A 14,696-nucleotide genomic window follows, 5' to 3' on the forward strand; every position below is an offset into this window, starting at 1 on the left:
TAAAAAATATTTATATCTAATATTATATCTATCTCTCTCTCATATATATATATATATATATATATATATATATATATATATATATATATATATATAGAGAGAGAGAGAGAGAGAGAGAGAGAGAGAGAGCCTGAAGAGTCCTAGAGTGGATGAAACGCGGAATATTCAGTGTAGCTTAATCGCCATATATATATATATATATAGCTGTACACCTGTTGTCACTGTTGGTTAATTAAAATTAGATTAAACTATATTTTAGCAGGGATGAAATATTTTACATTATCTGAGCCATTCATAATTATAAAAGTTTCATTTTTTATAAATAAATGCTGGTTGGGACCAAACAGCAGGATTAAAAAAAAGAAAGCCCCTTTTTTTTTAAGTCAATATCTTTTTATAACACAAACTGCTAAATTTTTGCAGAGTTTTTTTCTCTTCCACTGTCTTGTTCATAATAGAATGCTGACAATAATAAATAAGAAAAGTGATGTGGAAATAGTGGAACGATGAATTTTGTGTGATGCGTTTGGATTTGAAACCTGCTTTTCCGTCGTCATCTGCGGAACAAAAGGTGAAGGTGGGGTTGTCACGTGAAGGCACTGCGTAATTATCACTTGTTTGGACATAAAGTTTGGATTCACACATATGTAATACAAAGATGAGGGCTGCAAACTGTCAACAGTTATTTCTCTTCTGTACGTCGGGAAATAACTCGCCTGTGTCCGAAAGGGACAACTAGAACTGTTTACACAAACACCGGTCAGAGACCAGTAGAGCTGTGACCCTTTCTGATACGGCCACTTCACTGTTACTGATGATATTGTAGCGCTAACGACAGTCAGATTAAGGGATATAAAAATGGGAGATTTTTGGTTGTTGAATGTAAAGCCTGAAAACGTTTCAAGTGGGTTACCGTGCAGATAGAGTTTCTCCAAAGAAGTTGTGCCGCGAAAATGGTGGGCCTCTAAACGTCTGAGATTATTAAAAGACAGATTCACGATACGCAAGTTTCTCAGCGTCTCAAAGACATTTTCACGTATCAAAGAAATCCTGTTATGGGACACGTCCAACTCGCGGAGGAGCGACATGCGTCGAAACATTCCAGCATGCAATTCAAGTAAGTGATTTTTATATAGATAGAGATAACGGACAGTGTCACGGAAGTTAGAGAAGGCGTCCGTGCTTATGCTCGTGATGTAGTTTTGACTAAAGTCTGCGTATGTGATGGAGTTTGCGCCCAACAGAATGTCGCGGGGAAGGAAGTTGAATTTATTGTTCTGCAGATGAATTTCCTGCAAACTGTTCAAACCTTGGAATACGTCAATCTTGAAGTCTGACAGTAAGTTACCATCAAGAAAAAGTTTTTGTAGCTGATGCATTTTGGAAAAACAGTTGGATTCAATAAGAAAAATCCGGTTATCTTTAAGTGATAATACTTTAAGAGATGGAGCAACGTCAGAGAAGTATTCAGCGCTCAAATCTGAAATTAAGTTCCAGTCTAAAAAAAGCTCGGTTAGAGAAGATAGTCCAGAAAACGTATATGCAGTCAAGCGGTCAATTTGGTTGCTGTTTAACTGCAAGACATTAAGTTGTCTTAGATCTGTGAAACTGTTGTCCGATACGTCTTGGATTGCGTTTGATGAAGCATCAAATACTTTCAGTGCCATCAGGCCACTAAAACTGTTCCGATGCACTTTTGCAATATTGTTCTTGTGCAGGTAAAGTTTCTTCAGATTCTGCAGACCCGTAAATGTATCATTACTAATATTTTGGATATAATTGCATTCAAGATGAAGTTCTTCAAGTTCAGTCAAGCGACTGAGCAGATTAGTTCTTATCTGTGATAGAAGATTAGCCTGAAGGTTGAGTTTATTGAGGGTGGTCAGATTATAAAACACCCTTGGATTTAAATCTCGAATTTGGTTGGCTGCCAAATTTAGGTGGTGAATCTTGGTGAAATGGTCAAAGACTTTTATTGGGATGTTGTCTAATTTGTTCTGACTGAGGTCAATGAAACGGGCATTAGCTGGAATCTCCTTCGTCATGCGTTGCAGCATGAAGGGGGTGATTCCGCGGCCATCGCAATAGATGTATTGGTCATTGACACATTGGCAAAGGAATGGACAAGCGTTGGTGAGCAAACAAGACCAGGAAGAGAAGCAGATGACAAAGAGTAAAACTGTCCATGCATGGTCACGCTTCCAATTCGATATATTCATCATCTTCTTCCATTTCACCTGAAATTAAAAAAAAAAAAAAAAAAAAATGAGACAGATATTAAAAACAAATATTTCATTTTAAATGTAATCCAAATAATTGTGCACTTTTGTCGCTGCGCTATTTTAAAATAGTTTTTTTTTTTTCAGGTTAAATTCAAGCTTCACAATATCTTTTTTTATTAAATTGTTAGGGAGGACAAAATAGTTACAAAATACCCTCCCCTGCCCATGGCTTTCAAAATAATAACATTATTTCAACATGGTGGCAAAAATGCACAAGTACCATTTTATTATAAAAATAATAAAATAAATATTTATTTTTTTCAAACCTGGAAATCTTTATGTTTCTGAACTTTTGAGATGAGGATTGATAATTCGTATTATTTAGATTATTCAAACTACTGATCTCATCTTGTGCTATTCACAACATTTCTACTAGATTGCAAAGTTAATTTCGTCACACCATTGTTTATATGTTACAGAACGGGTTTCTGTGGCGTAACAGATAAAATACTAAGTAAAACTCAGTTCTAAGTGACACTTCTGGATGTTGAAGGTTCAATTATCTGTGCAGACGATACTAAGAATACAATTGCAAATTACTTAGAACATCTATCTGATCATGGCTGATGGGACAAGAACATGCTGTCATAGTGGATTAAATAAAGGCTTCCATTCAAAATTCTGTAGATTCTCGAATTTAACAAGATACACCTGAAGAAGGTTGAAAGTTGATTCGGTCAAAACATTGTGAGAATAACATTCAGTAGTCCAAATAAAAATTATCAGTCCTTATCCAAAAATAATTTTGAAATCTAAAAACATTATCAAACTGAAAAAAAAATAAATAATAAATAAATAAATAAATAAAATAACATGATCGAAAATGCAAAATGACAAAAGAAATTCTATTCTTTGTTTCAATCATAATCTATATATATTAAAGCTAATTTAATCAACATTTGTTTCCTTAAAGCTTTTTTTTTGCCAATTTTATTTTAATCACCCAAGACACGTTAAAATATCCCTTAATTTGAGGATTTAAGTTATATTGGAAAAAAAATCCATATTATTCTAATTAGTTGATATTTTCAATTTAATCACCGAGTGAACCATTTCTTACTAAGTTTCTGTCTATAACTCTCACCCTCTCTTACTGAATGGTGTTTGACCCAGTTTTTATACAGTATCTATCACTCTCGGTTTTGTATTTCTCATTTGTTCACTAGCAGTCAAAAGTAATAAGACTAGCTATACAACATAAGCTCAGAATTGATCATGATAAAAAATAGAACATATAATCACATAATAGTGTAAAGGGGAGACTAGTGGTTGGAGGGAGGGCGAGGGAGAGAGAAATGGAGGAAGAGAAGGGGAGGAAAGAGGAGAGAGAGAAAGAAAATACTTATCTAGCCTCTTTCCTCCCACTAAAAATAGAAAGCAGTTGTAGTTTCATTCTGGGAAATAATGAAACTACCTACTAACTGCCTTCTACTTTTTAGTGACTGCTAAACAAGCAGTCACTAAAAGTAAAAGGCAGTCTTAGACTTTTGATTGGTTGAACAGAGTCACATGTTAGGAGTAAGAGGTATCTTTTTTCAATAATCAAGATTTAAGGCAGCTGACCAATAGTCTGCTGATGAGAGAAACAATAATACTATTTAATTGCCAATACTGTACATAATAATAATGCTTTTGTAAAAAGAGGATACATCCACACAAAGAACAGGAAAGCCAGAGCAAAATAATGGCGTTTTTTTTTTTAATTTCTTCAACTACTACAGAGATTATTAAGGGGGGGGGACGGATCAAATCTATGCATTGGGTACTGGACAGGGTTCAAAAGAGAGTGGCCAATCTGATAGGTTCCGAACTATCATCTAGGCTTCAACCTCCATCCCATCAACAAAATGTTGCATCCCTCTGCCTGTTCTACAAGTACTTTAATAGTGAATGCTCTGACAAACTACAAGCATTCGTACTCCCTCGACGTGAATACTCCCCGACAAACTCGACAAGCATCTAAATCCCACCCCTTCACAGTAGAGATCCCTAGGTGTAAGAAAGCCTTCTACTCCAATAGTTTCTTTCCCAGAACTTTGGAACTCCCTTTCGGGATTCTGCTTTCCCAACTGACATGCAGAAGTTCAAGTGTAATGTGAATAGACATCTTGCTACTCATCTCCCATCATAATACCCCTGCAACTTATGTCCCCGATAGTAGCCCCCTACTTCAAAGTTGCACTGTGCCTTGTTTGGGGTGAAAATTGAATAAAAAAAAAAAAGAAAAAAAAAGAAAAGAAAACATTAGGACTAGGACAACAGAATATTCTTATTGTTTTGACTCGAGTATATATCCGACACAGACACAGTTAATCAACCGAGAAGCACATCACTATGTAAAAAATATATAAGATATCAAAGGATATATACTTGAGAGTCCAAACAATGAAAATATTCTGTTTTCCTAATTATCATGATCATCACTATGACTACTACAAAAATCAAATGTGTCAAGAATTCAATTGTTACAAGACAAAGAATTCTTGTTCCAGATATTTGCTCGGCTCAAACGAATTATTTACCGTTACATAGAAGTTATTTTTCGTGACAAAAAAAATATGTGCTTTCATCATAAGAGCATGTATGAATCTGGTTTGACATGGAAATAAACACGGCAAAGGGGTGTATCGGACCAGGATATAATATCCTAGCTCGCCACAAGAAAATGATGAAACGACTCAAATTGAAGGAAACAAAGACTCAATTGATGGATAAGATAAACGTCGTTTATTTGCTGTTGAAAGAATGAACGTTTTAGTTATAACATGTGTTCATGTGCGCGCGTATGTAACCAATGTTCGTTGCACGACTGGTGTTGTAGCAAGAAAAGGAAATGTGTTTTCATCTCAAGTTCGGGTCACTATCGTTTGTTCGCGCGTGGGAAGAGAAATGTGTTGTAGTGAAAATGAGAATGACAGTCCAGCGTGTAGGCAAAGAAGAGGATATGAGAGTTGACATCAGTTAGTAGTCAGCTACGCAAAGGTGTTCTCAGGGACCAGTAGTAGATAAGAGAGAAAGAGTGGGAATGTGTACATACAGTCTGCTAGCTCGTGCCCCATACATAGTTGTAAGTGGGCGTGAGGTACGCGTGTGCCGAAACGGCGGCGGCTAGCGCGCCGACCAGCCACCTAGGAGGCTAGTCTCGAAAAGGAAGAAGCCGGTTGTTGCTCTTTGTTTTATATTTGTTTCCGGTGGTCATTTGCGCATGTGTATATTTCCGTAGAAAGTGGAAGTGACGTCTTCCATGTGTGCGTTCGTGTGCGCGTGTGTGAGTACATATGTGTGCGTTAGCGCGTGTGTATATACACGTGAATGTGAGTGTATGTACGCGAACGTGAATAAATGTACGTGTGTGTGGACGTGGGCGCGTATGTTTGTGTGCGCGTATGTATGTGACAAGCAATATAGCTTGAAATATGAATGTATGTTTTTGTGCGAGACTAGAAAAGGCTCGCACAGGGGAGATAATAATCGAGAAACCAGTAACTTCAGCTCGGGAGAAAATCCACAAAACATAGAAGAATCAAGTAAGGAAAAAAATAAAATCAATGCTGCGACAGCCACTAAAATCTGATCAAGAAATATTAAAACAAGAATCAGCAGTAAAATTGGACGTAGAATCTCTCAAGCATGCATACATGCAAAGATGTCTTTGTGGAATCAGGTGATGCGGTTTCCCGAGCTTTGAAAAACTGCTGGCGAATGCTGGAACCCATATTGAATTCTAAATAAAATTTCATGCCACAAAGATATCTTTGTGGAATAAGGTAATTTTAATTATTTAGACTACTGTTCTCATCTTGAATGTTATTCTCACAATGTTCGGATCGAATTAACCTTCGACCTTCTTCAGGTGTATCTTGTTAAATCCGAGAATCTACAGAATTTTGAATAAGATTTCATGCTACACATTTTATCATATTCATTTCTTGTAAGAATTTGTAGACAATGTGTGACGTCATGGCCACAGATGCAGAAATGGCACTGCGCGTGCGGGACTCGACCAAAAGCAAAGTCCCATACTCATTTGCATAAGCGTGGACCTCAGAGGAAGTGGGGGCACACAAAACATGGTGAATTTCTGAGTGTAGGCGGTTTTGGTTTCTGAGTTAGGCAGATGCCTGCGTGTCAGTCATTTCAGTGTTGACTGCTATTGCAGAAAAAGTAGAGGAGGAGGAGGAGGAAATAGAAAATGGTGAAAGAAAAAATCCAACACGGAATTATGTTTTCTTAATAGATTAAGAGCATCTTCTATAACCTAGAATATAAATCTCACCTGTCTGTTTAAATGTATGCAAAAGTAGAGGAGGAGGAGGAGGAAATAGAAAATGGTGAAAGAAAAAATCCAACACGGAATTATGTTTTCTTAATAGATTAAGAGCATCTTCTATAATCTAGAATATAAATCTCACCTGTCTGTTTAAATGTATGCAAAAGTAGAGGAGGAGGAGGAAATAGAAAATGGTGAAAGAAAAAATCCAACACGGAATTATATTTTCTTAATAGATTAAGAGCATCTTCTATAATCTAGAATATAAATCTCACCTGTCTGTTTAAATGTATGCATGTATGCCTAAAACTTTCAACAGAGGCGACGGATTTTCACGAGATCAGTATTGTTTGGAAGCTCGCCCCTTTGGATGACAAATATCGAAAAATTGGCCAAAATCATTAATTCCTTCACCCTCAACTGGGCACTTTTCTACAAGGAGGGATCGCTTTTTTTGCCGATATTTTCGAAAGTCATCCCCTCTTTTCGGTTGACTAGCCTTAATTTAAACCTCCGCCACTTCCAGTTTTGCGATGGACGCAACGGCAAAGACGTCACGTTTCTTTTCCTCCTTCACGGTTCGGGTTCATGTCTGCATGCCTATTACCATTTTTTTGTTTTTTGTTCAACACACACCTCTAAACACCCAGGCAACGCTGGGCACTCAGACTAGTTTAATAATAAGGAGCTACTTTTCAATCACTGCATAAAATAACCCACTTTCAAACATCAATACTCACATGTAAGAAGAATAAAGTATATAAAACTAGCAAGGAGATCCTACATTGCCTGGGGTTGAATGAGGATCAACGAATGTTCCACACTTCCAATACTTAAATTGTCATCAAAATCGGTAAAATCGTCAATTTTTCAATTTAAATCGATTGATTGCCTGCTCTAGTCATGAACCCACCATGGTGCACTGTGAAGATGTCTTAGTCCACAATACTTTATAGTCTATATTGCACTGTAGAGAACCTATTGTTGATTTTATACAACCATTTTTATATAATGGCTTGAATTAAAGTTTAAAATGTAAAAGTTAGGTATCATACTTCAATTGTGCTCTAAATCCTCGAGTGGCCTTTCCAGATAGCCTGAAAAGCTGTTGACAAATGCTGGAACCATATTGAATTCTAAATAAATTTTATGCTACACATTTTTATTTTTCTATTAGATTGAGAGGATTTTAAAAAATGGGTTACTTTTGGATCATCTTGTATAAATAAACTCACTTTCAGAAATCAACACGGACACATACAAACTCGCTCTTAGACGATATATGTGCATACACACAAATTCACTCCCAGATAAGCACACACACAAATTCACTCTCAAAAACACACACACACAGAAACCTAGTCTCGGACAAAACACACAAATCCACTCTCAGACAATGTATGCACACACAAATTCACTCAGACAAAACCACACACACACAAACCCACCTTCAGACAAAGCACGCACACACATTCACTCTCAAACAAAGCATACACAAACACACACACACACACAAACCCACTCTCAGACAAAGCACGCACAGAAATCCACTCTCAGACAAAGCACACACACACAAACTCATTCTTATACAAAACACAAACAGTCTCAGACAAAATATAAACACACGCTCTAACAAAGCACATACACACCAAACCCAGTCATAGACAATGCACTCACACAAATCGACTCTCAGACAACAACACACATGCATATAAACTAACCCCTAGACAACACACACATCCATAAAAACTCACCTCTCAGACAAACCACACTCAGACTCTCTCAAACAGCACACACACACAAACCCTTTATCAGACAAAGCACCCAAACACAAACTCATATACATACACAAAAAACTCACCAACAAAGCACACACACAAATTCCCTCTCAGGCAAAGCACACACATACAAATTCCCTCTCAGGCAAAGCACACACAGTAATTTCTTCACTGTAAGCCAACGAAAAGGTGTAAAAAATTTGTTTAATAAAACAAAAACTAATCTGGTCCTTTCAACAACAAAGGAAACCTATAAATCCCAAACATTTAAAATATGACAAGAATATTTAAATTAATCTCTCGCTAGGAAAATCTTTTAGTAAGAAAATAAACAAAGTTGAAAAAAAAAAAATGAAAAGAAAAATTTAAATATTTAGACTTAAATCAGGTGTTTTAGCTGTGGTTAGGATTCAGTTTTCTTCCAACACAGAAATCTTTTGTTTGTTAAAAAGAACAATCGAATCTCCTAAACAGATAATCACTAAGTAGGAACCCATTTCCACAAGGAGACTTGAATACAAATATAGACAAGGAATATATCGCTTGATCCAAGAGAGTAAGTTTGTATTCAGTTTGACTCGAAAGGACATCATATACTTATGCAAATGTGGTGGGTCCGGTTTTATGCTGATTAGACAAATTGGTTCAAATTGAGCCCTACAGGTTTGAGTCGGGAGGGGGTGGGGGATAAAGACTATATTATTTGGTTATGTTATCTATAGAAAATGATATCATGGCAAAAAATATTGCCTTTAAAATATTTTTCACATATTTATCAGGTACAAAAGACAAAGATCTGTATTTAGAATGCCAATGCATTGCACATGAAGTTTGGTGATGATTGTATTGGCATGGTGTAGTGGATTGAATGAAACTAAGAGTTGTTGTTGTTAAAAATGATGATAATAATAATGGTAATAATGATGATAATAATAATGATGATGATGATAATAATATAATAATGATAATATAATGATAATAATCGATCGATCGATGCCTCCGTTCAGTCTGGAAAAACAAAGGATACTCCCTGTAGGGGCAGTTGCGCGTGTAATTGTGAGGCACGGGTCGCGCAATCCCTAACCACACCTCTCCTGAATCGACACTGTTTGGGTCCAGTGGCAAGGAGAAGACCAGGACGACTGGAAACAATGCCGAGATAAGCAGAGAGCATATACAGCACCTTGAAGTTCCAAATGGTCACCCATTTAGTACTGAGCAGGCTCAACATTGCTTAACTTCTGTATGTCAACGTGATTGATTATGCTGTATGTGATGATAATGATGATAATGATAATGATGATAATAATAATGGGAATGAAGAACACTGAAGCTGCATATCAACAAGTTCTACGTCTCTATCACACATCCCCTCCCATTGTCCCATCACCGTTCCTCCCCCCCCTCCCACAAAAAGTGTGATACCAAATAGCCGAGAAGGGTCAAGGAGGATGGAAAGACCGAGGAGAGAACGCTAACCAGACCTCCACTGGCCAAGTGCGAAGAGAACTGGGATCTTGGGGAGGCTTAGTGCCACTCAAATTCCAGTATAGACCAATGGCTGCAGAGAAATCAATGGTGAGCGGCTGTTGCGATAACGCAATTTACAAATGCTATCAAAGGAGGTGGATAGAGCTGGACATCTGGGGAGACTTGCTGTCACTCAGCTTCCAGGGAACACCACAGGTTTCCAATCAGATCTTTGATGACTGGTGTGAAAGCTCCATCTGAGCCAATGATAATGATAATAACAATGATAATAATAAATATTCATCCAAACTCTTGGCCAACTCCCGACTTTAACTAATCTACATCGACTGTTCTTTCTATCTCTTTCTCTCTCAGCTGTCCAAAAAAGAAGACTACCCTATGCTTTTTCTTTCATTTCTTTTCACAGCAGCCATTGTCCTCATATGCAAATTAATGCCATATATATATATTAATAAACTGCCTATAGACAAAAGTTTTTCTTTTCTCTTCCCTTTCTTGATTCCGTCACCCGATACGATAGACAGAGGCACCGTCGTTTGTAGATTCCATGAACAAAGCTTCTTTCTTAGAACTACACGCCTGTGGAATTGTCTTCCGTTTTCCTGCTTTCCGGCTGACTACAATATGGTTGTGTCCAAGTCTAACGTAAATAAGTTCTTGATGAGCCGTTCCATATAAGTTATCAAATTTACCGAATTTTCATTACTAATAATTACTATATTGTCCAATTTCTGCTGTACACTCTTTAACCCTTATCCTTGAGTGGCCTCTTGGCCTTGATAATGTGGTGATGCCTGTGTAAAAAAAAAAAAAAAAATGTCACGTTTTTCATTACTTTTGCAAAGATTATGGGTTTGGCATGCTGGGTTCGAGTTCTATCAGATTTACGGCATCATTTTTACTAGTACTCTTGAGAAAGAGTCTGAACACATCTATCCTCCAGCACAGATGCGCATATGCAATTGCATACGAAATGCAAAAAATGACATCACGAAAAGACGAAAAAAAGTATGTGTTCAACAGTTAGGGGAGCATGTTTTGGAGCACGTTCTAAATGATGTTCGAGAGGACAGGCGTCAGAGAAGACGATCATGGTAGAGATGTGGATAATATCCAAGAGGATAGAGGTGAGAGAGAAGCACAATCACATTTTATTCGAGAAAGTAACCGAAAATTAATATCGTTGTTACAAAAAAAAAAAAAAGTAAAAAAAAAAAGTAAAAAAAAAAAGAAAAAAAAAGAAAGAAAAAAGAAAGGAAAGAAAAAAGAAAGGAAAGAAAAAGAAAAAAAGGAAATAAAAAGAAAAAAAGAAAGGAAAGAAAAAGAAAAAAGAAAAGAAAAAAAAGAAAAAAAAAGAAAAAAAGAAAAAAAAGAAAAAGGAGTGGAGTTATTACTTGTTTTATGTTTCTTTGCGTCACACTCTGCTACAACGCCTTGACTCTACGTGTGTAAACGTATATACTATATTGCACAATTATGAATAAAATAATAGAAAAAAACTTGGCTCCAGCCTTATTTGTGATATTATTTTTGTTTTTACTTTCATTACATGAAAAATAAACTTCTACTTAGTCATGGCTGATGGAACGAGAACAATCTATCTAATATTTTAAAAACAGGAAAAAAGGATCAGCCTTAAATTGTATTGAGGTTCCAGACTGCAAAGATTCCCAAAATTGGAAAACGTGAGCGCTACTTTGGTGGGGGCTAAATTTATAATAAGAGGGAAATCTGGGTGGGCAGTTGGGCAGCGAGATGTTTGTGCACATTACATTTAAATTTATGCATGTTAGTATTGCTGGGGAAACGGAGTAACGAAGGAACTTGAAAAGGAAAACTTCAAAATAATGCTTCTACTTATCCCAGCATCATCTTCAATGATTCTTAATTTTCTGAAAATCGCTCCAGACAAAGCATAAAACCACCTCATGTAAGGAGCTAACAAAAAGCGAAAGGTGATTATCACAAAGAAAGAAGATGCCTATTGGTGTTTGTCTTGCAAAGATCAAGGCTATACGTAGGAGGAAAACAGTCAGAAAGAGATTTCCACAAGCTTTCAGTTCTTGGAAAGAAACTACTGAGATAAGCTTATTTTAATGAAGTATCAAAACAGTGGATTGACACAGACCACTAGACCAATTAGTAAAACGAGCTGGAACAAAGGAGGCAAAGAATAGGTCAAACAATTCTGAAGAATGCATAGTGTGTGTGTGTGTATATATACTAGCAAAAGTACCCGTCATTGATTGGGTTCAAAAACAGCTTACAGAAAATGGACTCTGATTTAAGAAAGTATGATAGGTTATGAAAAGGAAGGGTTGTAAAGAGATAGCTTCGAATTTGGGGGTATCAAAAATATGATGAAAGTAAAAATAAAATAGATAAACCCCATAATTCATTATACCATACCTGTTCACACTGAAACACTTATCACAATATTCTGTGGATCTATATTAAAAAACCTTGTTAAACTTTGTGATCTATTTCCATTCTATTGAGGTCAGGTGCGAACGAACACCCCGTAATTTTATTATACCATATTTCTTCACACTGAAACATAATTATCAAAGTATACTTACGCAGATAGATATGAAAAGTCTTCATTAAAATTTGTGCCTATTTCCATTCTATGGAGGCCAGGCGCAAACGCAGACCCCAAAATTTTATTATACCATCCCTATTTAAGTTAAAACATACTTATCAAAATATTATTATGTACATCTATATCAAAAACACTTGTAAACGTTTTTTTTTTTTTAATTTTTAAATTTTTTATTTCCATACTTTGTGGACCTGGCGCGAATGCAGACTCCACAATTTTAATGAATCATCATTATGCCAGATCAAACACACCCATTCCTGTGTCTCAATACATCTTCTATCATATGTGATCAGTTTTCTATAATGGTCAACCATATAGGAGCCTATTCGTGACCAGGTATTTATTTGCTCCCCCACCGAGCAAATTAGGCACAAGGCCGATTTTTAATGTGAGGAGTGAAGGGGAAATGGGGACCAACTCCCCGGGGAGTAGGGGAGCTGGATAGTGACAATTGGTATGAAGGGTTGCCCCTACACTGACCAAGGTCTTATCTGTGGGGTCGCCCCCACATAGGGCTTTGCTTGCAGTATTTGCCGGAACAGATCTTGGCCCAAAAGCCACAAAGGTGGCCTATTTGTGACCAGACACACACGCAGATGTTCAGCTTATATATATATATATATATATATATATATATATATATATATATATATATATATAGGGTTCATTCAGATTTTCAATGTCCATTTTCAAGGACTTTTCAAGACCTTCTCCAGACAAACTGAAATTTTAAAAACAAAATTTGATATATAAAAAAATGATATAATAAACAAAGAACTAATATTTTAATATTTAGAAAATATTTTAACAGCATTTTTTTCGATTTTGAAATTCACTTCAGTATATGTTAGTAGTTAAGTGATCTACAATACCGGAAATAATGTGATGCAGTTTCAGAATGTATCTATTTTGATTTTATTTTTAATGTATAAAAAATATTTTAATAGCATTTTAATATTTTAAAATTATTTTAATAGCATTTTGATATCTTAAAAATATTTTAATAGCATTTTAATATTTTAAAAATATTTTAATAGCATTTTAATATTTTAAAAATATTTTAATAGCATTTTAATATTTTAAAAATATTTTAATAGCATTTTAATATTTTAAAAATATTTTAATAGCATTTTAATATTTTAAAAATATTTTAATAGCATTTTAATATTTTAAAAATATTTTAATAGCATTTTAATATTTTAAAAATATTTTAATAGCATTTTAATATTTTAAAAATATTTTAATAGCATTTTAATATTTTAAAAATATTTTAATAGCATTTTAATATTTTAAAAATATTTTAATAGCATTTTAATATTTTAAAAATATTTTAATAGCATTTTAATATTTTAAAAATATTTTAATAGCATTTTAATATTTTAAAAATATTTTAATAGCATTTTAATATTTTAAAAATATTTTAATAGCATTTTAATATTTTAAAAATATTTTAATAGCATTTTAATATTTAAAAAATATTTTAATAGCATTTTAATATTTAAAAAATATTTTAATAGCATTTTAATATTTAAAAAATATTTTAATAGCATTATAATATTTTAAAAATATTTTAATAGCATTTTAATATTTTAAAAATATTTTAATAGCATTTTAGTAAATATCTTTAAAATATTTTCATAGTATTATCATTAATATTTTTAAAATAGTTGAATATTATTTATTTCGATTTTATTTTTTAATATTCCAACACGATTTTTTATTTATTTTAAGAATACGATTTTCAAGACATTCTCTATATTTTCGAACCTGTTCATAGTTATAGAAATAAGTTTTTTTCAAGACAAAGCTCAAAATTCAAGGCCTTTTCAAGCCAGTGTGAACCTTGCAACCATGTTCATGTATGTTTTCACTTTTATGACAAAAAAGTTTGATAAAAAATTTTAGGCATCGATTTTGATATCTTGAAATATTTAATAGATTCTATCTTATATGAGAATTTTTTTTACTCATTTAATAAGCGTATATTTTATAAATAATTTGTAACTGACAAATTCTATTCAGCCCATAGATGTGACCATAATAGGTACAGCCACCTCTCTAGATCAGGATGGCTCTGGTAGTAATGGTAATCATGGGATGATTCCACATTTAACCCTAACCCTCCCAAATTGGGCTCTTACCACTGGATGAACTTTAAGGTCACGAAATTGGCATGCACCAATAGTAGTAGAGAACAGCATGTACACGCTTTCACCGGACACCCCTTGAAATCTGAATGCACTCATACAAGAGCTATATAAAAGATTACACTC

At 34.7% G+C, this 14,696-nt stretch overlaps 1 protein-coding gene across 1 annotated transcript in view; it reads right to left on the reverse strand.

Moving 5' to 3' along the window:
- Positions 1-299: 299 nt before the first annotated feature.
- LOC145248892 (uncharacterized) overlaps positions 300-14,696 on the reverse strand; it is a 115,161-nt gene continuing 100,764 nt past the window's right edge. The window contains exon 3 of the mRNA XM_080110661.1: positions 300-2,237. Within this exon, the coding sequence (XP_079966787.1) occupies positions 450-2,222 (1,773 nt within the window). The 5' untranslated portion in view covers positions 2,223-2,237 and the 3' untranslated portion in view covers positions 300-449. The remainder of the gene's footprint in view (positions 2,238-14,696) is intronic.

This window comes from Euprymna scolopes, chromosome 27 (assembly GCF_053919585.1).
Source record: "Euprymna scolopes isolate OS-2025 chromosome 27, ASM5391958v1, whole genome shotgun sequence".
In the NCBI taxonomy this organism is placed as follows: domain Eukaryota; kingdom Metazoa; phylum Mollusca; class Cephalopoda; order Sepiida; family Sepiolidae; genus Euprymna; species Euprymna scolopes.